The sequence below is a fragment of the Daphnia pulicaria genome, chromosome 7 (genome assembly GCF_021234035.1).
Source record: "Daphnia pulicaria isolate SC F1-1A chromosome 7, SC_F0-13Bv2, whole genome shotgun sequence".
Classification (NCBI taxonomy): domain Eukaryota; kingdom Metazoa; phylum Arthropoda; class Branchiopoda; order Diplostraca; family Daphniidae; genus Daphnia; species Daphnia pulicaria.
The window spans coordinates 15,213,098-15,240,011 of record NC_060919.1 but is presented as its reverse complement, the minus strand read 5'-3'; the positions used below and the strand labels follow the sequence as shown (position 1 = coordinate 15,240,011).

Sequence of the window (26,914 nt, the reverse complement as noted above, 5' to 3'; positions counted from 1 at the left end):
TGGCCACTCCATCGTCCTACAGTTCAGCCCAGGCGGTCGTGCTTCCAGTACCTTCCAATTTCAACAGCCCAACAGATCCATCCAATTTCGCTCCAGGATCTGCCTACGGAAAGTAAAAATATCGACTTTTCATCAGTTTGAGTGTACATAAATCATGTGCTTTTGAAATACAACTCGAGGATTCTTTTCTTTCCACTCCAACAAAAAACGTGTAAATTATTCGAATTTTCTGCTAGATTTCGTCTGCTTTGCAGTTGCCATCTGGCGGCGTGCCAATTCAACAATTACATAAAAGTTGGAAGCCAAAGAATGGTCACGATTAAATTCAATTAGACGGAAGGGGGGAATAAGTTTACATTTTTTCTATGGGGTTTACCATCACCCGAAAAAAAAGGGTTGTTCAAAAGCGCCGGATAATAAATATATACTTAGATTGTTCAGACACAGCTGTAATCCGGCGCGCGGTGTCTACGTATACATACATGGGGCGGAGGGAATCCACTTAGCGCCAGATTTCCGAGTAATTTGAAGACTTTTGTCGATCAAAGAAAAACACAAGGAAAGAAAAACACACACACAGCAGAGGCCAGACAACTATACGAACGTCGAGCATCCGGTGAACGCCCTAATATCCGATATCGCGCCGCTTCTTCTTCTTCTTCTATTTGCTTACGTCAAAACAACGGTCACGTGGCAGCTCGCTAAAAGGATCAAGTCAGTTCATCAAACACATTAATAGCTTATAGAAAGCGAGAAATGAAAAGACGCCAAATTGTCTTATCTCGGAAAAAGTTCTCTTTGATATTGACAGACGCAGACGTGCATCTCTCGGATTGACCTTGTCCACAGAGATATGTAGTGTTATAAGCTTGTGAACGGTCAGTCACGTGTTGCGTATCCCGCAGAAAAAGGACAGGCGGCCATAAGCAGCATTTCGGTGTGGATACACTCACGAAATGGTGGTCCTTATTTGTTGCCGCGATGGAACGCGGCCAGAAACCTTCGAAAGAATCGGAAGAATTTCAAAGGATATATGCATTCATATTCCGGGATTACTATACCAAGAAACCGTGAAGTTTGTTTGACAAAATTAAAAAATTCTCAAACACTTTTTCCCGCTGATTCTGTCAGAATTTCCTAAAAGATCGAGCCCTTTCGATTTTGTTGGTTTAACATGTACACCGGATGATGTGGTCCACTTAACAATTTAACCTCTGATTAGATATTAACTCCCGATTACCAGTGTACACTTAAAATTCATGAATCAACTCGGTTTGTTTGCCGATTAAGAGAACAGCGTGGGGTCGTGAAGGCTGAACGGTCATGCACCGTGCTCTGTTATCTGGACAACCAGTTAATTCTGGAATTATTTTTAAAAAATACGAGCCTTCATAAGAAATTTAGATACGACGTCAGCAGAATCTGCGCAACAACTACAAACACTAGAAGAAGAACTAGTTTGGACGTGATTGCTGCTTCTTGACCTTTTAAGGGGGGATGGCCGCCGCCGGTGGCGCCATTCGTATTTTCCCGCACATGTTGCAACTTTCGGGATTTGTTTTTGAAGGGGCGGGACTTACCTCGAGCCCTCGCACGAGCCCCAACCTACCGACCAATTGGATGACGGACGACCCAACATGCCACCGTCTGCTTTCCCGATGGATTACCCAATCAGATTTGATGTTTTTGAATCGCATCTCCGTTTCCCGGTTGTTTTTCACGATTCAAATCGGCGTAGATTGTTCTTCTGGAAATTTCACTGCTGTTTTCGAGCTAGGAGGCCACGTCGCCATAATATCCAAACAACAATAACACGATGAATAACCTGCCGGAAGCAAAACATTGGTAAAAAAAAGAACGTCGCACATTTGAAATGTGGTTACGCAATCATCGCAGACTCTTTCTTACGCGACTTTCTCAGATTTGTTCATCCCCCAAGACAACATTGACCTCAATTTTAAGTGTTTCCTCAGAATGTTATACGACGCCATCAACTCGTCGTCTGAGCGCGGAGTATATAGAAGAAAACCGCTAGGGTATATAATATAGCGCGGAAATCTTATTACATTTAAAGCTGTTAGCCAAAATAGATTTCCTGTGGTTTTTTTTTTATTTCGACGTATTTAATTTTGCTATTTTTTTGTTTTTTGTTTTTGGAAAATGTACACTGTATGTACCAAGAGCTCAACGCCAGAGGTCTCCCAATCGCCCGTTACTATAAATACGGGCCTGCCCGGCTTGGGGATTTGTATAAAACTCGAGCCACTTTGTCCGTTGACAAACAAGCAGCCAACTACACGTTCTTCTTTTTCTCTTGTCTTTTTTAAAAAGCAAATTACAGTTTTGTAAACGGTAAACAAGTTTGCGACGACAACCCAGTTAAACCACACAACACAGTTTCGGTCTCCCGAAGGACGTCTTTATTATATCAATATAACCGGTGTGCCATTTAATTTGAAAACTTGTCTTTGTTTGCTGTGAAAATGGTGAGATCTAAATTCGACTCCGAAATTCCCCGCTATCTTTAATTAACGACTTGAATTTGATTAGATGGAAACGACTAGTGCCGAAATCGACATGTCCTCGCTAAAATCTGCCTTGACGACCAGTTCACTAAGTCAACAGGTATATAAACATTCACATTTGAAATATTTGAATAAACCGCGCAATTTTGTTTTATAAAAAGAAGAAAGTTAAATTTTGGCAAAGAAAAGTTAAATGTAATAGCAGTCAAAGAGAAACTTTGTAATTATTTGCAGCGACTTGAGAATTTGAAAGGCTTCCGTTTGCTGGGTATTATATAGTTCTAGGAAGCCTTACTTACTATATTTAAAGCTTGCTGTACCTGAGTTGATAATTCGTCGTCCCATGGTACCCGCGTTCGCGTTGTGTCCTTTTGTTTTCTGACTTAGTTGGGATATGGAATCGAGTGGAACGATAAACACAGTATAAATATTGAACGTTAGCCAAACGTCTGAACGAAAACACAAACTTTCTATCCTTTTTTTGGCGAAACCCAAGATGTAGTAGTGTACATGCGCGATAAGTGGCCTTGTGAGACGATGGTTAACCTTGATAAGAAATGGCGCAATTGGAATCTGAAGAAGCCGCTGGATGCAATATCAAATTAATGAACGTCTTATTATTATTTGGAAATTGTAGATGCTCTCGTTGGCCAGCAGTACGTTCCGACTGGCCGCAACGGCGCTGACTCGACTCCAGCAGCAGCACCAGCAACAGTCTGAGCAATGGCAGACGGAATTGGCCAGTTTGGCCCACCTGCCGGAATATTCGCTGCAACAGGTTTCCTGGCACGACCGACCCGACGACTGCTGGATCGTCCTCAACGACAAAGTCTACAACGTCACCAAACTGGTCGACGGACATCCGGGCGGAATGGAAGTCATGATGGAACAGGCCGGACGTGATGCCACTTTGGCCTTCCGCTCCGTCGGCCACTCCATCGACGCCATCGAACAGGTCGACGAATTCCTCGTCGGAATCTTGCCCGAAAAAGAGCGCATGTACCTGCGATCCCGCAAATTACCATGAAATACTCTCTTCCGCATTCCGGACCCACAAAATCTTAGGAAATAAGAGAAACATTTCTTGTCGATTGAATCCTATAGTGTATTATGACATTCTGAGATTTTGTTGCTAATTTATTTACTAACCCCAACTGTGATAATTTTGTTAATCCAATCCTTTGCCATGATTAAACGATTATTTGGTTAAAATTACTCTAGTTATCACAATTTATTTCTTTTTTGGGTGAGGGCACTAGAATTTTAAATCCTCATGAAGGGCGGGTGGGTTGGTTGGACATTAATTTTAAAAAAATATTCGCATATTTAACTTTCTTCTGTGGACAGGTCGGGACAGGTAGACTGTGTTATTATGTAAGGGATGCACGCAGTAGCGAAATGGCGCCACCGTCACGGAACTAGCCCCTATAACTCAGAACTTTAATATTTTTAAATCGTCAATACAAATGAAATGAATTACAGTTTATAATAAATTTCTCTTGTATAATACGCGTTAAATGATCCTTAATCCGAATTTGTCTAAACAATTTTAAGATTAAGAGTTTATGAGCACGAAATTTTGACTAAATCGTTGGCTTTTCGCTCTGCTGATTAACACCGTCATCCGATGAAGTTATAAGTAGATATGACTTTCATGTTCCGACGTATGCTATCTCTTTCACTGCAGAACAAACCACAAAAATGTCTCTGTGTGAATCAAACGACAACCAGAACAGTCAAATCAGATCGCATCTCAAAGACACATGTTGTCTTATAACCGTTTCCTTCTTGCTGGCCATCCTACCAACTGGCGTCAGCCTGCTACTCGCACAACTTGTACCAAAGAATCCTGCTACCATAGCACTGTTTAACACTCTCCACTTTTTGAGTCCAGGCTTTAATTCGGCAGGCTGGCTGCCTTTTATAGTCTCTCTTGTGCCTTTGGGGATGTCGTACAACCACTCGAAATCCCCGATCCCAAACCCGAATGCACTATACATCCAAATTTTAACACAAAGTTCCCCATTGGATTCGTTCCGACAAATGCAGCAAAAGCTGCTCGCCATAAAAGGTTATGTAATGTTGAAGATTTATTTGGCTCTTCCAGCCGATCTGTACGAGTCCTGTATGGGCAAAACCTACCGACAGCTTATCTTGGAAACGAATTATTTGACTGGAAATGTATTGAATGAAAATGTCAGATGTAACGAGCTTGATGTCGATCGTGAAATTGCACTTTTGGTGGGTTGTGGTTCCGCAAAGGAATTCTCTCGCGAATGCGAAACATTCCAAAACAAATTTACATTTACCTACAAAAAAAATATGAACTTGATAATTCCCATAGTCAAGTGGCTTCTAGTTGTGATTTGGATCACATCAGTAACTGATTTATCTGATGCTTTGGCAACCGACATTCCTTTAGATAGGATACTCTCCTTATGGCTCGCCATTTTTTTCTTCTACGTGGGCAGATCATTCGCCGACATTTACGGGCAAGAGGAATACTTTTTCGAAATCATTGAAAAAAATGTGAGCGTCAAGGAATTTTATAAGATGAAAGACGAAGAACTGGATTTAACTCTGGCCAATCTGGCCAATCGCTTGGTCTTTTACTAGCGGGAAATTTGAGTTGAAGACACAAGACCGGAGAGAAAGAAGAAAACGGGAAGAGGGAGACCGGAAGTACCGAAATAAACTGCCCGGAAGGAACTGAAATCAAAGGAGCTGTTAGTCACCCATCTGTGATAATTTGGTTACAATAAACCCACCATAATTTAGTTACTATAAACCCCCCATCGTATGAAATGGAAAAGAAGTTACATGTATAAAAATTGAGTTGAGAAATGATCTTTCTTGGGCGCGGAAGACAACAGAATGTATTAAGAGACTGAGCTTGGATGGCGTAATTTTAAGTGTTCCTGATTGCATGAAAACATTAATTTAAAAGCGTCACATTTTTTAAATGAGCAATTTGATAGATTTTACGCTGCAGAATCTGATGTGAAGAATAATCGTTCTAGTCAAGCACATGTAAACTGTTCCGTTGGTTCTAAATGCGTGATTTTCACTATTGGTATTGTATCAGTAATTTGCAACAAAATGTGGTATTTTATTTTTATAATTTTATATTTTCAGCATTTTCGGTTACTTAGGAAGATTTATTGTTAAATCACTGATAATTACTATTGTAATTTCAAGTGTCAATAAATCTTTTCTACGAAGGCTGAAAAGGTTCCTAATCATACTAAAATTAATTCGTATTTTGAACCTTTCAATACCATTACACTAGCCGACGAAAGAGGCGGGTACATCCCGACTGCCCATTTTATTTACCGGAAACTATGGCGAAATAATTTAACTTGACGCGCTTCACCGCCTATGCATTGAAAATGTTCATTTTGCAGAATCGCCCATACTTGACTGAATCACAAGTTTTGGAGAATTACTCTGGGGATTTTCAATTCTTTACTATACATTTTTTTTTTTTGCCCAAAACACACCCAAGTACCCCCAGGTCAATCAATGTATATAATGTGGTCTTTGCCATCTAGCGAGAGTCGAACACAACTGAAATTACGAATATTCAAAAGTTTCAGTTGCGTCACGATCTCCATTATTTTCCGCTGATCATGGCCATCAATTTTGCTATCATTACCTTAATTTAAAAAAAAAAATTGAAAAAGTATCGTATGAAATGAAAAAGTAGTTGAATTTACAAAAATCGAGTTGAAAATGGTTTTTCTTGGACGTGGAAGGCAGCAGAATGTCGAGTAACACTGGGCTTGGGATGACGTAGTTTTTTAAACATTTCCATTTGTTCGATTGCACAAGCACTTAATAATAAAATCGTCAAATTTTTTGTAATGAACATTGTGATATATTGTACGCTACACAACCTATTGTTAAATTTAATCGTTTCAATCAAATATGTACGATTATTCTTACAGTTTAATTGCACAACTTTCGTCATCAGTTGAGTTCGTACGGCATTTATTATAATTCTGGTAGCGATACTAAATTAGAGTTAGTCGCTGATAAAAGTACAATCGGATGATATATACTCAATTTATTGAACCTCTATTGAATTTATAGATATTTCAAGTGGAACATGAATCTGGCATTTTCTCCGATTGTGTCTTGTGTTGTCTTAAAATAAGAAATACAAAAGAGGGATGAAATTCGAATCATTAACACTACATTGGCCAACGAAAATGTCGGGTCTATTCGAACTGTAAAGTTAATTCGATGAAAAGGACGTTACAAAAATTTAACTGGTGCACTTCACCGCCAATGCATTAACAATGTTCATTTTACGGAATCGCTGATACTTGAATGAATCACACGTTTTGGACTCCAGCGATTCTTAATTCTTCTTCTATTAATTGTTTATTTGATTGCCGAAAACCACCATGCCCTCAGGTTAAGCAATGTGTTAATAATGTGGTTTTCGCCATCTAGCGAGAGTCGAACACAACTGAAATTACGAATATTCTAAAGTTTCAGTTGCGTCACGATCTCCATTATTTTCCGCTGATCACATCCATCAATTTGATGTATTTTCAATCAGTTTCATTGCGATGTAGAGCTCTGTCGTCGTTTGGCCAGTCGATGGCAATATCAAAAATCTCTCACGTCCCCGCGAAATTTTGTGTTTGGTTTGCTTTTGTTTAGGCCTACTTGCGTAAGCCACAATCAAATATTACAATTAACAATAAACCCAATATGAAAAAATCGGTTGAATTTTATTCATTGTCTTTTTTTACGGGCAACAACACACAAAACATAAGACAAGTGCACACATTCGGGTAGGGTCAAAACTGAATTTAAAAAAAAAAAATTAACAAATTAAAAAAAGAAATTTAATTTTAAAAAATTTGAATAGTGGTATCGTAACGCGTGTGTGGGATGAGCGAGACAGTCAAAAATTCAAATAATAGTCTCTCGGCCGGAATTGTAAGACAAACCGAAAAACATGAGGTAGATAATTAATAAAAAATTAATGTGTACACTCCCCCCCCCCTCTGTGTCTTATTCTTCAGTCGAAATAAAAAACGTAAAATAATCAAAATCGTCGTGGAACTGCATGGAACATTCAAAATTTCAAAAAAAAAAATCAGACGCACAAATATAATAGACATGAGAGAATTTGTTGTTGCTGTTGTTGAATGACGACTGCCGCCGCTTTCCCTGTTTTCCATCATGTGGTTGGTTGGTGACTAGCTCTCGAAAAATAAAAATTAAAAAGATAGTATATCGGTTTCATTGTCCCAACAAACTTTTGTCGATCATGTTTTCCGCTTCCGGCGACGGCCGCTGGACGACGATTCCGTGGGGAAGCAGGGCCAATATTCCAACCGCTGAGGGGCTTGCCGTTGGGCGGCTGGACGGAGGATGCGTTTGCCAACGAAGCGCAAAGTCTTACGCTGGAACTGGAACGGTTTGCTGACAAAACTTTTATGATTAGCCCCGGATGAGGACGATCTCGGGCTAGGCTGTGGCTGAGACGGGTTGGGACTGCTTCCGTCCACCAACAAGGTCGACTCCTCCCGGATGGGACTCAGCATGATGTTGGGCGGCCCTTCATCATCATCATCATCGTCGTTGCAGCTCAAATTGCCGGACAAATTCAGATCGTCGTCCATGCGGATGATGTTCAGCGGCAGGGGTCTCCGCTTCTTGGAACGCGGCCAGCCAGTCATGTTACAGCGCCGCTTCCGGCGGAGGTTGTTGCCTCCACTCCGCCAGGCTTTCCGTCGCGAATCGCACGTCCCAGTGCTGGTGCTGGTGCTACCGATTTCCGAGGCTGTTTCGTAGACGGATGAAGATCGGCTTCCGGAATGGCTATCCAGATCGTGGAACACTTCCGGCGGAATCAGATTTCCCACAGAAGATGCTCCCGCAAATGACCATGAAATACTCTTCCGGATTCCGGACCCACAAAATCTTAGGAAATAAGAGAAACATTTCTTGTCGATTGAATCCTATAGTGTATTATGACATTTTGAGATTTTGTTGCTAATTTATTTACTAACCCCATCTGTGATAATTTTGTTAATCCAATCCTTTGCCACGATTAAACGATTATTTGGTTAAAATTACTCTAGTTATATCATATTTGATTTCTTTTTTGGGTGAGGGCACTGGAATTTTAAAGCCTCATAAAGGGCGGGTGTGTTTAATTACATTAATTAAAAAAAAATATTCGCATATTTAACTTTCTTCTGTGGACAAGTCGGGACAGGTAGACTGTGTTATTATGTAACGGATACACGCGCATTAGCGAAATGGCGCCACCGTCACGCGGTCACGGAACTAGACCCGACGAGAACTGAGAACTTTAATATTTAAATGGACAATAAAAATGAAATGAATTACAGTTTATAATAAATTTCTTTTGAATAATACGCGTTAAATGATCCTTAATCCGAATTTGTCTAAACAATTTTAAGATTAAGAGTTTATGAGCACGAAATTTTGACTAAATCGTTGGCTTTTCGCTCTGCTGACTAAACACCGTCATTCGATGAAGTTATATAAGTAGACATCGTATCGAATGTATCCATCGTATGAAATGGAAAAGAAGTTACATGTATAAAAATCGAGTTGATAAATGATCTCTCTTGGGCGCGGAAGACAACAGAATGTATTAAGAGACTGGGCTTGAATGGCGTAATTTGAAGTGTTCCTGATTGCATGACAACATTTAGTTTAAAAGCGTCACATTTTTTTAATGAGCATTTTTATAGATTTCCTGTTGCATAATCTGGTGTGAAATTTAATCGTTCTAGTCAAGCACATGTAACCGTTCCATTGGTTGTAATTGCGCAACTTTCACCGTTGGTTTCGTACGAGTGATATTATACTTTAATTAATATTATTCTTGTTTATTTTAGAGTTACATCATTCTGGATATACATCCTCTTTCATTTCACCATTATCATGAAATGGTGTTTAAATCCTGTCATGAATAAACCATTGTTCAGTAGTTAAAAGGAAATGCTGAACAATATATATTCATTATAGTACATCCGAATGCTGTACAGGAATACAATTTCAACAATCAATTCGTTTTTTGAACCATTCAACCCTGTTTCACTGGCCGACGAAATAGACGGTTATATTCTGACTGCCAATATAATTTGACGGAAACGATGGCGAAATATTTCAACTTGACGCGCTTCACCGCCAATGCATTGAAAATGTTCATTTTGCAGAATCGCTCATACTTGAATAAATCACAAGTTTTGCAGAATTACTCTGGGGATTCTTAATTCTTTTACAATTAATTTTTTTTATTGCCCAAGCACACCCAACTACCCCCAGCTAATTCAATGTAAATAATGTAGTTTTCGCCATCTAGCGAGAGTCGAACACAACTGAAATTACGAATATTCAAAAGTTTCAGTTGCGTCACGATCTCCGTCATTTTACGCCAATCACAGCCATCAATTTGATCCATTTTCAATCAGTTTCATTGCGATGAAGAGCTCTGTCGTCGTTTGGCCAGTCAATGGCAATATCAAAAATCTCTCACGTCCCCGCGAATTTTTTTTTTGTTTTTTTTTTGCTTATGTTTACTTGCGTAAGCCACAATCAAATATTTCAATTAACAATAAACCAAATATGAAAAAATCGGTTGAATTTTATTCATTGTCTTTTTTTTACGGGCAACAACACTCAAACATAAGACAAGTGCACACATTCGGGTAGGGTCAAACTGTATTTAAAAAAAAATATTAACAAATTAAAAAGAAAGAAAATTTAATTTAAAAAAATTTGAATAGTGGTATCGTAACGCGTGTGTGGGATGAGCGAGACAGTCAAAAATTAAAATAAAAGTCTCTCGGCCGGAATTGTAAGACAAACCGAAAAACATGAGGTAGATAATAATAAAAAATTAATGTGTACACTCCCCCCCCCCTCTGTGTCTTATTCTTCAGTCGAAAAAAAACGTAAAATAATCAAAATAGTCGTGGAACCGCATGGAACATTCAAAATTTCAAAAAAAAAATTAGACGCACAAATATAATAGACATGAGAGAATTTTTTGTTGCTGTTGTTGAATGATGCCGCTTTCCCTGTTTTCCATCATGTTGGTGACTAGCTCTCGAAAAATAAAAATTAAAAAGATGTATCGGTTTCATTGTCCCAACAAACTTTTGTCATCATGTTTTCCGCTTCCGACGACGGCCGCTGGACGACGATTCCGTCGGGAAGCAGGGCCAATATTCCAACCGCTGCGGGGCTTGCCGTTGGGCGGCTGGACGGAGGATGCGTTTGCCAACGAAGCGCAAAGTCTTACGCTGGAACTGGAACGGTTTGCTGACAAAACTTTTATGATTAGCCCCGGATGAGGATGATCTCGGGCTGGGCTGCGGCTGAGACGGGTTGGGACTGCTTCCGTCCACCAACAAGGTCGACTCCTCCCGGATGGGACTCAGCATGATGTTGGGTGGCCCTTCATCATCATCGTCGTCGTCGTTGCAGCTCAAATTGCCGGACAAATTCAGATCGTCGTCCATGCGGATGATGTTCAGCGGCAGGGGTCTACGCTTCTTGGAACGCGGCCAGCCAGTCATGTTACAGCGCCGCTTCCGGCGGAGGTTGTTGCCTCCACTCCGCCAGGCTTTCCGTCGCGAATCGCACGTCCCAGTGCTGGTGCTGGTGCTACCAATCTCCGAGGCTGTTTCGTAGACGGATGAAGATCGGCTTCCGGAATGGCTATCTAGATCGTGAAACACTTCCGGCGGAATCAGATCTCCCACAGAAGATGGATCGTCTCTCCGGCTGTCGTTGGTCCAGGGATAAGGAGGGTAGACGAGGTCGTCATCGCTAAACATGCAGTGGTCGCTATCTTCCGGAAGGATCCGCTCGTCGACAATATCTTCTATCCTATCCAGCGGAGTTGCCAGTAATTCGGTCACAGAGGATTTCACTAGTTCGGTCGGCGGTTCGGATTGTTGTTGGTCGGGGGGCAGCGGTCGTTTCCTCGGTCGGCCTCTCTTCCGCACTGGATTGGCCGGCCTCTTCTCCAGTCCTTGAGTCAACATTTTTTTCAACACTTGCACTAGGTAACTATCCGCTGGAGGAATTCTCTCTTTAGGCACCTTCTCCAGCGGCGATTGAGATTCTTCCGCCATCACAGCAGCTGCTACTTTTTTTTTGGTTGTTGTTGATCCGGCGGAGGAGACAGCATCGGCTAGTCTAACAGCATTCGATAGTAAGTGCACAGTTCATTGTTTAAAATGCACAGATTGTTTTTTTATGTTTAAGAAATAACGGCTCTTTAGCGCCTCGAGAAATATTTGCGCGATTTATACTAATCGAACAAGGTTGTGACTGACGGTTTCTCGTCATGGTGTTACTGATAATGTTAGAACGGGTATTTCAAATAAACCAACTTCAACTCACGGAAGATGTTTTTGAATAATTAGATTGCAATATAAAAATCCTAAAAATCGAATGAAAGAAAACTTTTACGGGGTTCTTGGACATCAGTAAACCTTTTGTTAAGGCGCGCTCTTTATAAAATCAATTGATACTTGGGGTTGGAAAGGTTTTTTTTATCGAAAATGTAAATATTTTTAATGAACAACATATATCAGCGTGCTGTGTAGCGTGACACGCCAGTTCTTTATCAATATGTAAAGTAACTACTAGTCTACAGGTGCCGATCGCTTCGAAGATTCGTTAGCTACTCTGCAGATGAAGATTATAATTTAGATTCTCTTAATTATTACTATAATTTAGAGGTATATATGGTTGACCGATTAGTAAAATAACCCGATCTAAATAAGACTATTTAGTAAATTAATTTACTAATTATCTTGCTTCATCTTCCTGGGTAGTGGAAGATGTTTGCTTAGCATTGGCTGTACCATTTAAACATTGCTACCTTCTAAATTAACTGAGATAAATCTTTGAAAATATAAATTGAGTTGACATCAAACGGAAAGTGACGAATTAATCACTAGAGTTGAGGTTAAATCACTTCCGCAACATTACAAAAGTTAAAATGTTCAACCGCGTTCGGTTCTTGCCACTTGAATCATAACAGCTCTTTAAACAAATCAATTGCTTTCACAAGTGAACATCCTTAAAATTAACTTTAAAGTAAAAAATCAACATTTATCTTTTGTCCCTACAACGTCTTGTAAAAATCCACACAAGAATCAAATTGAAGCGAAAAAATTGACTCAGGTGCACGCGAGTGTTTAGGCTTTTGCGTTTCAAATGTCATTCAGATTCAGAACATGAAATATTTCCCAATTGAGTTATATGAAGTCACACACTCTGCGTCAGCGTAATGCAACTTTTTAATCGTTTGATTAATTACTCTTATCTTCTTAATTACTAGTATTCGTTAAAGGTTCGTACGATTGGTCTTGAATTAAACGTCGCAAAAGAGTACCTGCCTCGATGACCTTTGTTCTTGCATTCACTTAAAAGTGTTTACAACATAAACGAGACTGGCAAACAAGACAAAAATACCAGAATCAAAAAGAATCCACGCTTCAGAAACTATGAGCGCTGTACCGTTGCCATTCCTAAACTTATTTAAATTCACTACTTTAATCAGTGATGCAGACGGTGATGGCATAATTCTTCCAGCATTGGGTGTTGTGTACGCATCTCTGGCAAACATTTTAATGGTTTTTAATTCAGTAGCCAACGAGATTAAGTCATAGTTCATTGATTAAAATTTGATGTTTCAGAAATAACGACTCTTTAGCGCCTCAAGAAATAATTGCACAATTAATACTGATCGAACAAGTGTGTGAGGGTTTTTCGCCATGGTGTTGTTACTGGTAATGTTGGAACGGGTATTCCAAATAAACCAATTTGAGCATTTAATAAATCAACCAAAGTTAAACACCTTTTCTAAATTTAATTTGATATCATTATCAAGAATCTAAATGGACAAAGTTAGCCGGAAAGTTCCAGAAGGGCATCAAGGGAGGCATGGACAATGTGGAGAAAGGCATCAAGGGAGGCATGGACAATGTGGAGAAAGGCATCAAGGACTCGATGAACAGGCAGAAGGAGGGCTTGAAAAACATGAAGGAGATGGTCAAGAGCACCGCTGCCATGAAGAAAGAAAAAATCCAAGAATTCAAAGACACCATTAAAGAACATATGAAGAGCAAGAAGCAGAATCCTGTTGAAGAGTACGACACTTATGCACCAGCTTACCCAGCACCAGTTTACTATCCACCTGCTCCTGTCTACGCAGCTCCAGTGTATTCACGACCAGCTTATTCTGCTCCAGCCTATCGGGAGCCTTCTTACTCAGCACCTGCTCCAGCACCTTCTTACTCAGCACCTTCTTACCCGGCACCATCTCTCCCTGAGCCAAGTTATGCTGCACCAGCACCAGCTTCCTCGTACCCAGCTGCCCCATTTTCTTCAGTGCCATTCCCGTTGACCAACCCATCTGCATACAGCTCATTCCAATCAGGTGGATTTTCAGGACAAGATGGGTCCAGCAATTTTGATTCAGTTCCATCTTTCCCCGCTGGTCCTTTGCCCGTGCCTGTACCGGTGGCCACTCCATCGTCCTACAGTTCAGCCCAGGCGGTCGTGCTTCCAGTACCTTCCAATTTCAACAGCCCAACAGATCCATCCAATTTCGCCCCAGGATCTGCCTACGGAAAGTAAAAATATCAACTTTTCATCAGTTTGAGTGTACATAAATCATGTGCTTTTGAAATACAATTCGAGGAAACTTTTCTTTCCACTCCAACAAAAAACGTGTGAATTATTCGAATTTTCTGCTAAATTTCGTCTGCTTTGCAGTTGCCATCTGGCGGCGTGCCAATTCAACAATTACATAAAAGTTGGAAGCCAAAGAAAAATGGTCACGATTAAATTCAATTAGACGGAAGAGGGGAATAAGTTTACATTTTTTCTATGGGGTTTACCGTCACCCGAAAAAAAGGGTTGTTCAAACGCGCCGGATAATAAATATAGTACTAGATTGTCCAGACACAGCTGTAATCCGGCGCGTGGTGTCTACATACAAGGGGCGGAGGGAATCCACTTAGCGCCAGATTTCCGAGTAATTTGAGCGACTTTTGTCGATCAAAGAAAAACACAAGGAAAGAAAAACACACACAGCAGAGGCCAGACAACTATACGAACGTCGAGCATCCGGTGAACGCCCTAATATCCGATATCGCGCCGCTTCTTCTTCTTCTATTTGCTTGCGTCAAAACAACGGTCACGTGGCAGCTGGCTAAAAGGATCAAGTCAGTTCATCAAACACATTAATAGCTTATAGAAAGCGAGAAATGAAAAGACGCCAAATTGTCTTATCTCGGAAAAAGTTAGATTTGATATTGACAGACGCAGACGTGCATATCTCTCGGATTGACCTTGTCCACAGAGATATAGTGTTATAAGCTTGTGAACGGTCAGTCACGTGTTGCGTATCCCGCAGAAAAAGGACAGGCGGCCATAAGCAGCATTTCGGTGTGGATACACTCACGAAATGGTGGTCCTTATTTGTTGCCGCGATGGAACGCGGCCAGAAACCTTCGAAAGAATCGGAAGAATTTCAAATGGACATATATGCATTCATATTCCGGGATTACTATACCAAGAAACCGTGAAGTTTGTTTGGCAAAATTGAAAAATTCTCAAACACTTTTTCCCGCTGATTCCGTCAGAATTTCCTAAAAGATCGAGCCCTTTCGATTTTGTTAGTTTAACATGTACACCGGATGATGTGGTCCACTTAACAATTTAACCTCTGATTAGATATTAGCTCCCGATTATCGTACCAGTGTACACTCAAAAATCATGAATCAACTCGGTTTGTTTGCTGATTATTAGGAGAACAGCGGGGGTCGTGAAGGCTGAACGGTCATGCACCGTGATCTGTTATCTGGACAACCAGTTAATTCTGGAATTATTTTTAAAAAATACGAGCCTTCATAAGAAATTTAGATACGACGTCAGCAGAATCTGCGCAACAACTACAAACACTAGAAGAAGAACTAGTTTGGACGTGATTGCTGCTTCTTGACCTTTTAAGGGGGGATGGCCGCCGCCGGTGGCGCCATTCGTATTTTCCCGCACATATTGCAACTTTCGGGATTTGTTTTTGAAAGAGGCGGGACTTGCCGCGAGCCCTCGCACGAGCCCCGACCTACCGACCAATTGGATGACGGACGACCCAACATGCCACCGTCTGCTTTCCCGATGGATTACCCAATCACATTTGATGTTTTTGAATCGCATCTCCGTTTCCCGGTTGTTTTTCAGAATTCAAATCGGCGTAGATTGTTCTTCTGGAAATTTCACTGCTGTTTTCGAGCTAGGAGGCCACGTCGCCATAATATCCAAACAACAATAACACGATGAATAACCTGCCGGAAGCAAAACATTGGTAAAAAAAAGAACGTCGCACATTTGAAATGTGGTTACGCAATCATCGCAGACTCTTTCTTACGCGACTTTCTCAGATTTGTTCATCCCCCAAGACAACATTGACCTCAATTTTAAGTGTTTCCTCAGAATGTTATACGACGCCATCAACTCGTCGTCTGAGCGCGGAGTATATAGAAGAAAACCGCTAGGGTATATAATATAGCGCGGAAATCTTATTACATTTAAAGCTGTTAGCCAAAATAGATTTCCTGTGGGTTTTTTTTATTTCGACGTATTTAATTTTGCTATTTTTTTGTTTTTTGTTTTTGGAAAATGTACACTGTATGTACCAAGAGCTCAACGCCAGAGGTCTCCCAATCGCCCGTTACTATAAATACGGGCCTGCCCGGCTTGGGGATTTGTATAAAACTCGAGCCACTTTGTCCGTTGACAAACAAGCAGCCAACTACACGTTCTTCTTTTTCTCTTGTCTTTTTTAAAAAGCAAATTACAGTTTTGTAAACGGTAAACAAGTTTGCGACGACAACCCAGTTAAACCACACAACACAGTTTCGGTCTCCCGAAGGACGTCTTTATTATATCAATATAACCGGTGTGCCATTTAATTTGAAAACTTGTCTTTGTTTGCTGTGAAAATGGTGAGATCTAAATTCGACTCCGAAATTCCCCGCTATCTTTAATTAACGACTTGAATTTGATTAGATGGAAACGACTAGTGCCGAAATCGACATGTCCTCGCTAAAATCTGCCTTGACGACCAGTTCACTAAGTCAACAGGTATATAAACATTCACATTTGAAATATTTGAATAAACCGCGCAATTTTGTTTTATAAAAAGAAGAAAGTTAAATTTTGGCAAAGAAAAGTTAAATGTAATAGCAGTCAAAGAGAAACTTTGTAATTATTTGCAGCGACTTGAGAATTTGAAAGGCTTCCGTTTGCTGGGTATTATATAGTTCTAGGAAGCCTTACTTACTATATTTAAAGCTTGCTGTACCTGAGTTGATAATTCGTCGTCCCATGGTACCCGCGTTCGCGTTGTGTCCTTTTGTTTTCTGACTTAGTTGGGATATGGAATCGAGTGGAACGATAAACACAGTATAAATATTGAACGTTAGCCAAACGTCTGAACGAAAACACAAACTTTCTATCCTTTTTTTGGCGAAACCCAAGATGTAGTAGTGTACATGCGCGATAAGTGGCCTTGTGAGACGATGGTTAACCTTGATAAGAAATGGCGCAATTGGAATCTGAAGAAGCCGCTGGATGCAATATCAAATTAATGAACGTCTTATTATTATTTGGAAATTGTAGATGCTCTCGTTGGCCAGCAGTACGTTCCGACTGGCCGCAACGGCGCTGACTCGACTCCAGCAGCAGCACCAGCAACAGTCTGAGCAATGGCAGACGGAATTGGCCAGTTTGGCCCACCTGCCGGAATATTCGCTGCAACAGGTTTCCTGGCACGACCGACCCGACGACTGCTGGATCGTCCTCAACGACAAAGTCTACAACGTCACCAAACTGGTCGACGGACATCCGGGCGGAATGGAAGTCATGATGGAACAGGCCGGACGTGATGCCACTTTGGCCTTCCGCTCCGTCGGCCACTCCATCGACGCCATCGAACAGGTCGACGAATTCCTCGTCGGAATCTTGCCCGAAAAAGAGCGCATGTACCTGCGATCCCGCAAATTACCATGAAATACTCTCTTCCGCATTCCGGACCCACAAAATCTTAGGAAATAAGAGAAACATTTCTTGTCGATTGAATCCTATAGTGTATTATGACATTCTGAGATTTTGTTGCTAATTTATTTACTAACCCCAACTGTGATAATTTTGTTAATCCAATCCTTTGCCATGATTAAACGATTATTTGGTTAAAATTACTCTAGTTATCACAATTTATTTCTTTTTTGGGTGAGGGCACTAGAATTTTAAATCCTCATGAAGGGCGGGTGGGTTGGTTGGACATTAATTTTAAAAAAATATTCGCATATTTAACTTTCTTCTGTGGACAGGTCGGGACAGGTAGACTGTGTTATTATGTAAGGGATGCACGCAGTAGCGAAATGGCGCCACCGTCACGGAACTAGCCCCTATAACTCAGAACTTTAATATTTTTAAATCGTCAATACAAATGAAATGAATTACAGTTTATAATAAATTTCTCTTGTATAATACGCGTTAAATGATCCTTAATCCGAATTTGTCTAAACAATTTTAAGATTAAGAGTTTATGAGCACGAAATTTTGACTAAATCGTTGGCTTTTCGCTCTGCTGATTAACACTGCCATTCGATGAAGTTATAAGTAGATATGACTTTCATGTTCCGACGTATGCTATCTCTTTCACTGCAGAACAAACCACAAAAATGTCTCTGTGTGAATCAAACGACAACCAGAACAGTCAAATCAGATCGCATCTCAAAGACACATGTTGTCTTATAACCGTTTCCTTCTTGCTGGCCATCCTACCAACTGGCGTCAGCCTGCTACTCGCACAACTTGTACCAAAGAATCCTGCTACCATAGCACTGTTTAACACTCTCCACTTTTTGAGTCCAGGCTTTAATTCGGCAGGCTGGCTGCCTTTTATAGTCTCTCTTGTGCCTTTGGGGATGTCGTACAACCACTCGAAATCCCCGATCCCAAACCCGAATGCACTATACATCCAAATTTTAACACAAAGTTCCCCATTGGATTCGTTCCGACAAATGCAGCAAAAGCTGCTCGCCATAAAAGGTTATGTAATGTTGAAGATTTATTTGGCTCTTCCAGCCGATCTGTACGAGTCCTGTATGGGCAAAACCTACCGACAGCTTATCTTGGAAACGAATTATTTGACTGGAAATGTATTGAATGAAAATGTCAGATGTAACGAGCTTGATGTCGATCGTGAAATTGCACTTTTGGTGGGTTGTGGTTCCGCAAAGGAATTCTCTCGCGAATGCGAAACATTCCAAAACAAATTTACATTTACCTACAAAAAAAATATGAACTTGATAATTCCCATAGTCAAGTGGCTTCTAGTTGTGATTTGGATCACATCAGTAACTGATTTATCTGATGCTTTGGCAACCGACATTCCTTTAGATAGGATACTCTCCTTATGGCTCGCCATTTTTTTCTTCTACGTGGGCAGATCATTCGCCGACATTTACGGGCAAGAGGAATACTTTTTCGAAATCATTGAAAAAAATGTGAGCGTCAAGGAATTTTATAAGATGAAAGACGAAGAACTGGATTTAACTCTGGCCAATCTGGCCAATCGCTTGGTCTTTTACTAGCGGGAAATTTGAGTTGAAGACACAAGACCGGAGAGAAAGAAGAAAACGGGAAGAGGGAGACCGGAAGTACCGAAATAAACTGCCCGGAAGGAACTGAAATCAAAGGAGCTGTTAGTCACCCATCTGTGATAATTTGGTTACAATAAACCCACCATAATTTAGTTACTATAAACCCCCCATCGTATGAAATGGAAAAGAAGTTACATGTATAAAAATTGAGTTGAGAAATGATCTTTCTTGGGCGCGGAAGACAACAGAATGTATTAAGAGACTGAGCTTGGATGGCGTAATTTTAAGTGTTCCTGATTGCATGAAAACATTAATTTAAAAGCGTCACATTTTTTAAATGAGCAATTTGATAGATTTTACGCTGCAGAATCTGATGTGAAGAATAATCGTTCTAGTCAAGCACATGTAAACTGTTCCGTTGGTTCTAAATGCGTGATTTTCACTATTGGTATTGTATCAGTAATTTGCAACAAAATGTGGTATTTTATTTTTATAATTTTATATTTTCAGCATTTTCGGTTACTTAGGAAGATTTATTGTTAAATCACTGATAATTACTATTGTAATTTCAAGTGTCAATAAATCTTTTCTACGAAGGCTGAAAAGGTTCCTAATCATACTAAAATTAATTCGTATTTTGAACCTTTCAATACCATTACACTAGCCGACGAAAGAGGCGGGTACATCCCGACTGCCCATTTTATTTACCGGAAACTATGGCGAAATAATTTAACTTGACGCGCTTCACCGCCTATGCATTGAAAATGTTCATTTTGCAGAATCGCCCATACTTGACTGAATCACAAGTTTTGGAGAATTACTCTGGGGATTTTCAATTCTTTACTATACATTTTTTTTTTTTGCCCAAAACACACCCAAGTACCCCCAGGTCAATCAATGTATATAATGTGGTCTTTGCCATCTAGCGAGAGTCGAACACAACTGAAATTACGAATATTCAAAAGTTTCAGTTGCGTCACGATCTCCATTATTTTCCGCTGATCATGGCCATCAATTTTGCTATCATTACCTTAATTTAAAAAAAAAAATTGAAAAAGTATCGTATGAAATGAAAAAGTAGTTGAATTTACAAAAATCGAGTTGAAAATGGTTTTTCTTGGACGTGGAAGGCAGCAGAATGTCGAGTAACACTGGGCTTGGGATGACGTAGTTTTTTAAACATTTCCATTTGTTCGATTGCACAAGCACTTAATAATAAAATCGTCAAATTTTTTGTAATGAACATTGTGATATATTGTACGCTACACAACCTATTGTTAAATTTAATCGTTTCAATCAAATATGTACGATTATTCTTACAGTTTAATTGCACAACTTTCGTCATCAGTTGAGTTCGTACGGCATTTATTATAATTCTGGTAGCGATACTAAATTAGAGTTAGTCGCTGATAAAAGTACAATCGGATGATATATACTCAATTTATTGAACCTCTATTGAATTTATAGATATTTCAAGTGGAACATGAATCTGGCATTTTCTCCGATTGTGTCTTGTGTTGTCTTAAAATAAGAAATACAAAAGAGGGATGAAATTCGAATCATTAACACTACATTGGCCAACGAAAATGTCGGGTCTATTCGAACTGTAAAGTTAATTCGATGAAAAGGACGTTACAAAAATTTAACTGGTGCACTTCACCGCCAATGCATTAACAATGTTCATTTTACGGAATCGCTGATACTTGAATGAATCACACGTTTTGGACTCCAGCGATTCTTAATTCTTCTTCTATTAATTGTTTATTTGATTGCCGAAAACCACCATGCCCTCAGGTTAAGCAATGTGTTAATAATGTGGTTTTCGCCATCTAGCGAGAGTCGAACACAACTGAAATTACGAATATTCTAAAGTTTCAGTTGCGTCACGATCTCCATTATTTTCCGCTGATCACATCCATCAATTTGATGTATTTTCAATCAGTTTCATTGCGATGTAGAGCTCTGTCGTCGTTTGGCCAGTCGATGGCAATATCAAAAATCTCTCACGTCCCCGCGAAATTTTGTGTTTGGTTTGCTTTTGTTTAGGCCTACTTGCGTAAGCCACAATCAAATATTACAATTAACAATAAACCCAATATGAAAAAATCGGTTGAATTTTATTCATTGTCTTTTTTTACGGGCAACAACACACAAAACATAAGACAAGTGCACACATTCGGGTAGGGTCAAAACTGAATTTAAAAAAAAAAAATTAACAAATTAAAAAAAGAAATTTAATTTTAAAAAATTTGAATAGTGGTATCGTAACGCGTGTGTGGGATGAGCGAGACAGTCAAAAATTCAAATAATAGTCTCTCGGCCGGAATTGTAAGACAAACCGAAAAACATGAGGTAGATAATTAATAAAAAATTAATGTGTACACTCCCCCCCCCCTCTGTGTCTTATTCTTCAGTCGAAATAAAAAACGTAAAATAATCAAAATCGTCGTGGAACTGCATGGAACATTCAAAATTTCAAAAAAAAAAATCAGACGCACAAATATAATAGACATGAGAGAATTTGTTGTTGCTGTTGTTGAATGACGACTGCCGCCGCTTTCCCTGTTTTCCATCATGTGGTTGGTTGGTGACTAGCTCTCGAAAAATAAAAATTAAAAAGATAGTATATCGGTTTCATTGTCCCAACAAACTTTTGTCGATCATGTTTTCCGCTTCCGGCGACGGCCGCTGGACGACGATTCCGTGGGGAAGCAGGGCCAATATTCCAACCGCTGAGGGGCTTGCCGTTGGGCGGCTGGACGGAGGATGCGTTTGCCAACGAAGCGCAAAGTCTTACGCTGGAACTGGAACGGTTTGCTGACAAAACTTTTATGATTAGCCCCGGATGAGGACGATCTCGGGCTAGGCTGTGGCTGAGACGGGTTGGGACTGCTTCCGTCCACCAACAAGGTCGACTCCTCCCGGATGGGACTCAGCATGATGTTGGGCGGCCCTTCATCATCATCATCATCGTCGTTGCAGCTCAAATTGCCGGACAAATTCAGATCGTCGTCCATGCGGATGATGTTCAGCGGCAGGGGTCTCCGCTTCTTGGAACGCGGCCAGCCAGTCATGTTACAGCGCCGCTTCCGGCGGAGGTTGTTGCCTCCACTCCGCCAGGCTTTCCGTCGCGAATCGCACGTCCCAGTGCTGGTGCTGGTGCTACCGATTTCCGAGGCTGTTTCGTAGACGGATGAAGATCTGCTTCCGGAATGGCTATCCAGATCGTGGAACACTTCCGGCGGAATCAGATCTCCCACAGAAGATGGATCGTCTCTCCGGCTGTCGTTGGTCCAGGGATAAGGAGGGTAGACGAGGTCGTCATCGCTAAACATGCAGTGGTCACTATCTTCCGGAAGGATCCGCTCGTCGACAATATCTTCTATCCTATCCAGCGGAGTTGCCAGTAATTCGGTCACAGAGGATTTCACTAGTTCGGTAGGCGGTTCGGATTGTTGTTGGTCGGGGGGCAGCGGTCGTTTCCTCGGTCGGCCTCTCTTCCGCACTGGATTGGCCGGCCTCTTCTCCAGTCCTTGAGTCAACATTTCTTCCAACACTTGCACTAGGTAACTATCCGCTGGAGGAATTCTCTCTTTAGGCACCTTCTCCAGCGGCAATTGAGATTCTTCCACCATCACAGCAGCTGCTACTTTTGTTTTGGTTGTTGTTGATCCGGCGGAGGCGACAGCATCGGCTTCCGTGTCCGATTTCGAGCAAAGAATGGCCATGGTGGACGCGTGACAGCGAGGAGATTTGCGGGGCATGTTGAACCAAGGCTTGGTCCGTCGGCTGTGTCGCAGACACCTTCCGTCGCTCTTATCCATTGCGGATGCTTTGGCAGAAGAAGACGCTGCGGCCGCAAGCTGGCTCTGTCTGGCCGCACTTTGCATTTGCAGTCGGGTGCTGATGATCGGCCGGAAGCTGAGCGGAACGGCTTTCTTGGCACCCCTGCCTCTGCTGCTGTTGTTCTTCCGCACTATCCGGTTGCTCTTGAGAATGGCTTCCAGCGACATCTCGTAAGGGAGAAGGAATGGGGCCGGACCTAGGGGCGGATCATCTGGTAGTCGGGACGGGTCTCGGTGACACTCCTCGTCCCGTAAGAAAGTTTGATACCACGACGTTCCGGACGGAACGATTTCGAATGAGAATTGAACTTGATCGACCGCCGGTTGGTCCTGGATCAATGGCAGGGGAGTCGGTTGGGTGGCGGCAAGTTGTTCGGCAGGTTCGGGTTCGTCTTCCACGGTGGCGGCTCGCGGAGAAGTCTGTGGCGGAGGCCGGAATTCCCGGCTATTGTACGTCGAGCGTCCGTTTCGACAAGAACCACTTCCTCTGCCGGATGGGTAGTGCATGAATCGTTGGCTCTCCATCAGCAACGCTTCCAGAGTTCGCCCATGGCCCTTGGTCGGCTGCTTATTGGTCCGCTGTTTACAGTTTTTGCACTGGTCTTGTGGTTCTTCCGCCGCTGTCCTACTGTCGTCATCGTCAACATGGTTCGTTTCACAGGCAACAGCTCCGTTTTCGTGTGGTGGCTCCTCTTCACCTTCTTCTTCGACGTTGATGGAACCGTTACTTTTGTTCTGTTGGTCTTCGATTTCTTCCGCCGGAATTCCAATCAGTCGAGCCGATCTCCTCGGCCAGTAATGGAGTCCCTCTCCACTAGTCTGGCGCATACGGACTCTGGAGGCATCACAAACGGGGGATGGAGTCTGTAAAATTCAATTTCGGATTTAATTTGAATCGATTTAAAAAATTTAAATAAATGTTGAATGAAATTACGCTGGTGCGGCTGCAATTGGAGTCTTCGTTGTGGTGGAATACAGGGCTCTCTTTTTTAATCCGGACGATTTTAGATCGGCGACCGTTGGGAACTTTGGCGCCGGCCGGAACCGAATGATTCCGTAAGCGAGTGGACCATTCAGAGTGGCCCTTGACGTCCTCGCCGTTTTTGGGTGAAGGTGGCGGCGTGACCTGAGCCACTTTTCTTAGCGTCGCTCTCCTAAGAAAATAAAAATAAATTTCCAAGAAAAAGTAGATTAGATAACATTTTGGAGGGGGTGGAGGAATTGTTGTTTTTTTTTGAATTTTGGGACACCTGCTGGCTTGGCAACAAAGAAGGGATTTAACTACCACACCACCAGATGGCATGACTGAATCAATGATTTGTTTTCATCAATCAGTAATAAAAAAATGCTATTATCGCAAACACATAGTCTCACTCGTTGCAAGATTGAGAGGGGAATCTCTTCTTGACCGAGTGGAAGTCAGCCATTCTCTCCACACTGAGCGAAAGGAGTGCAACTGTGAATGGTTGGGCTCTGTGGGGGAGGCCGACTGACAGGATTGCAGGGTTTGTTGTTCGTTAAAGACTTACATTTTGGCCATGTCTGACACCAAGATAAGGTCTCAGGAATTCAGCAAATAAAAGAACACGGTTTATCGTATCAGCATGGCTGAAATAGAACGTTGAGCTGGCTGCCGACACAGGAGCTAGATGCCTATATATGCCCCGGAGCCGTTCGGAATATAACCAAACAACAGTTGCTGTCGAGTCACCAGGAATCACTGTCGGTTTGGCCAAGTTCCTATTCGTTTCGATTAAAATTTCGACACGGTAAAATGCATACGACACCACTTGAACATTCACTCGAAAGCTGCCACTAATTTACACCTGCTAATGAACTGTGTCGAATAACAAAAACACACGTTACAGGTTACACCCAAGCAACGAGTCCGTTGACAACTACAGACGCCATGGAGAATTTTGCTTGTGTGTTTGCGCCACCAGGTTCGCAATTTGGCCGCCACGCGGCGCTCGGGTACCTGAGCGTCTGATTTGTTTTTCCTGTTTTTTTGAATTCCTTGCAACAACAACCCTCTTTGTTTCCCCAAAATTGGAAAAGTAACTAACCCAAAGTGACAGCTCGTCAACCTATCGCTAAATTTAGATTTTTAAGTTTATAATCTCCTTGTTTAAAGGACGACGGGAGAATCGGTTTAAAAATAAAAGAACACGACCGGTAAGGAAACCTAGCAGACATATTTATCGATCGAGTCGCTTTCGCGCGGAATGTTCTGTCTGGGCTTGTCTTTTGTGTTGCTACGAGACTGGTGCCCTACGGGCTTTGGAAGGGGGGGAGAGAAAGTACTGCGGGATCGCCGCAGGGTCTCCGAGACAAATGTTATTGATTTCCGTGTACAAGTTTCACGGTATTCTTTTACACACCAAGTATAAAGTACGTGACTAGAATTTTTAGAGGACGCGTACTTGTTGACCCATCTCCATTTAATTCGTTGCTAGTCAGATAAGGAGTCTTACAACATATACTCCTCTTATCGAAAATGTTAGACACATTGATAATAAACGTATGTGTATAACAAGCCTGTAGACTATCAGGATTCAAGTGACAATTATTTGTACAGTAGGCCAAGTTTTTTTAATGCGTTACATGAGTCGATGGAATTAAAAAAGACCGACAAAATTATTATTTTTTAAAGAAATTTTTATTAATGAAGTTATTTTTAACACGAAGTCATGAATTTATCTTGTCGAACAGAATGGTAAGGCACTTATAACCCATGTTCTATATTCTCCGTAGTTCTTCGTCGCAAAATTCGTCCAATTTCTCATAGAAGGTCTTGATGTTTTCCTTTTTAATAATGTCGCGAAAAAAGAATGGCCTAGTGTCATAGGGATCGGACACGACGATCGACAACAAGAACATTGTCAATGGCAACCACATTTGTCCAATTTTGGTAATCAGATTGACGTAAATCGGTAAACTTTCATCGGAGAAATCACAAAATAGGAAAAAACAAGTCGCTAGGACTACGACCGTACTGACAGGTATTATGATTTTGTTGAAGAATCTGATTGGCTTCAACTTGATTTTGAGCGTTTTTAATTCATCTAGAAACTTGTCGACCGTGTTGGCTTTGACTGGTAGTTCTTTCAGCCAACTCTCCACTTGTTCAGAGTTGGACCGTTCGCGATTGCTGGTCTTCAAAAGGGTATGGACTTCCATGAATTTGAGGTAGTTTTTAAACCTGAGGTACGTCAAAAGTTGACCGTAGTCCATTTGAAACTTCTTTTTGTAGACCTGCCTGGGAAGATTAAAGTAGACCAGAAGCGCTACATAGCCTCTGACGCTATTTATTGATGATTTCTGCAATTCAGGATTGCCTTTAGTCGCTGAGAATAGTTCCCGGTACATGTTTTCCGGGTCTGGAATCAGTTTGAATAAGCTGTTGCTGATATTCGTGCCATAAAGTGTAAAGGCCGTAATGAGAAAACTGGCCATCGACGGTAAGGTAGTTTGGGAATGGACAGCACGGAAGGCCAGTAAAACCCACGTCCTAAATGAACTTTCTGGCAATATCCAAATGAAGAATGATATCAAAGACGGCACGAGGGACAACATGGCCGTGAAGGTAAATAGCCCCATAAGTCCTCTGATGAAATATTTTGATTTTGGGGGTTTGACGGACACTTTCTTCATGACTTCCGGTTTCGGCTGATCATCCGGTTTGATGGGCTCGGGAATAGCGGAAGCAGGTAGTACCGGTAATAGCTGTTGTTTTTCGGTTTGCAGAATTTCTTGCAACATTTGAGTTTTCCATGCTTCTCTTCTGGCTTTTCTATTAGCTGACTTGATTTTCTGATTAGGTAGCTTTTCATTTACTGGTTGAGCATTC

General features: G+C 41.4%; 3 protein-coding genes and 1 long non-coding RNA gene across 6 annotated transcripts; 2 read left to right on the top strand and 2 right to left on the bottom strand.

Moving 5' to 3' along the window:
- Position 1: 1 nt before the first annotated feature.
- LOC124351083 lies at positions 2–3,133 on the bottom strand. Of its 2 annotated transcripts, none has more exons than XR_006921368.1 (3): positions 2,846–3,133; positions 605–1,000; positions 2–103 (listed from the first exon to the last, which is right to left on the bottom strand). It is a non-coding gene; the product is annotated as an uncharacterized LOC124351083 (long non-coding RNA). The 2 variants fall into 2 exon arrangements; XR_006921369.1 differs by lacking the exon at positions 2–103 and adding an exon at positions 473–532.
- On the top strand, positions 2,108–8,623 carry LOC124351080 (cytochrome b5-like). Of its 2 annotated transcripts, XM_046801845.1 has the most exons (4): positions 2,108–2,486; positions 2,551–2,625; positions 3,163–3,556; positions 8,440–8,623. In XM_046801845.1, exons 1-3 carry the CDS (start codon positions 2,484–2,486, stop codon positions 3,550–3,552), a joined length of 468 nt encoding a protein of 155 aa, XP_046657801.1. In that variant the 5' UTR covers positions 2,108–2,483; the 3' UTR covers positions 3,553–3,556; positions 8,440–8,623. The 2 variants fall into 2 exon arrangements, with proteins under 2 accessions (XP_046657801.1, XP_046657800.1); XM_046801844.1 differs by lacking the exon at positions 8,440–8,623 and having other exon boundaries at positions 2,110–2,486; positions 3,163–3,740.
- Positions 7,247–25,199, bottom strand: LOC124351072. Its single transcript, XM_046801833.1, has 4 exons — positions 24,594–25,199; positions 23,999–24,218; positions 22,473–23,928; positions 7,247–8,403 (listed from the first exon to the last, which is right to left on the bottom strand). Exons 1-4 carry the CDS (start codon positions 24,602–24,604, stop codon positions 7,811–7,813), a joined length of 2,280 nt encoding a protein of 759 aa, XP_046657789.1. The 5' UTR covers positions 24,605–25,199; the 3' UTR covers positions 7,247–7,810.
- On the top strand, positions 16,193–17,809 carry LOC124351079 (cytochrome b5-like). Its single transcript, XM_046801843.1, has 3 exons — positions 16,193–16,555; positions 16,620–16,694; positions 17,232–17,809. The coding sequence occupies exons 1-3, from the start codon at positions 16,553–16,555 to the stop codon at positions 17,619–17,621; spliced, it is 468 nt and encodes a 155-aa protein (XP_046657799.1). The 5' UTR covers positions 16,193–16,552; the 3' UTR covers positions 17,622–17,809.
- Positions 25,200–26,914: the final 1,715 nt, after the last annotated feature.

Bases quoted from the DNA above. Each gene is read 5' to 3' on its own strand.
- LOC124351080 (XM_046801845.1), top strand. The intron at 2,626-3,162 runs GTATATAAACAT...TGGAAATTGTAG, and splicing joins CCAGTTCACTAAGTCAACAG to ATGCTCTCGTTGGCCAGCAG.
- LOC124351079 (XM_046801843.1), top strand. The intron at 16,695-17,231 runs GTATATAAACAT...TGGAAATTGTAG, and splicing joins CCAGTTCACTAAGTCAACAG to ATGCTCTCGTTGGCCAGCAG.
- LOC124351072 (XM_046801833.1), bottom strand. The intron at 23,929-23,998 runs GTAATTTCATTC...TGAATTTTACAG, and splicing joins CCAATTGCAGCCGCACCAGC to ACTCCATCCCCCGTTTGTGA. The intron at 8,404-22,472 runs ATCTGATTCCGC...CTTCTGTGGGAA, and splicing joins CGATCCATCTTCTGTGGGAG to ATCTGATTCCGCCGGAAGTG.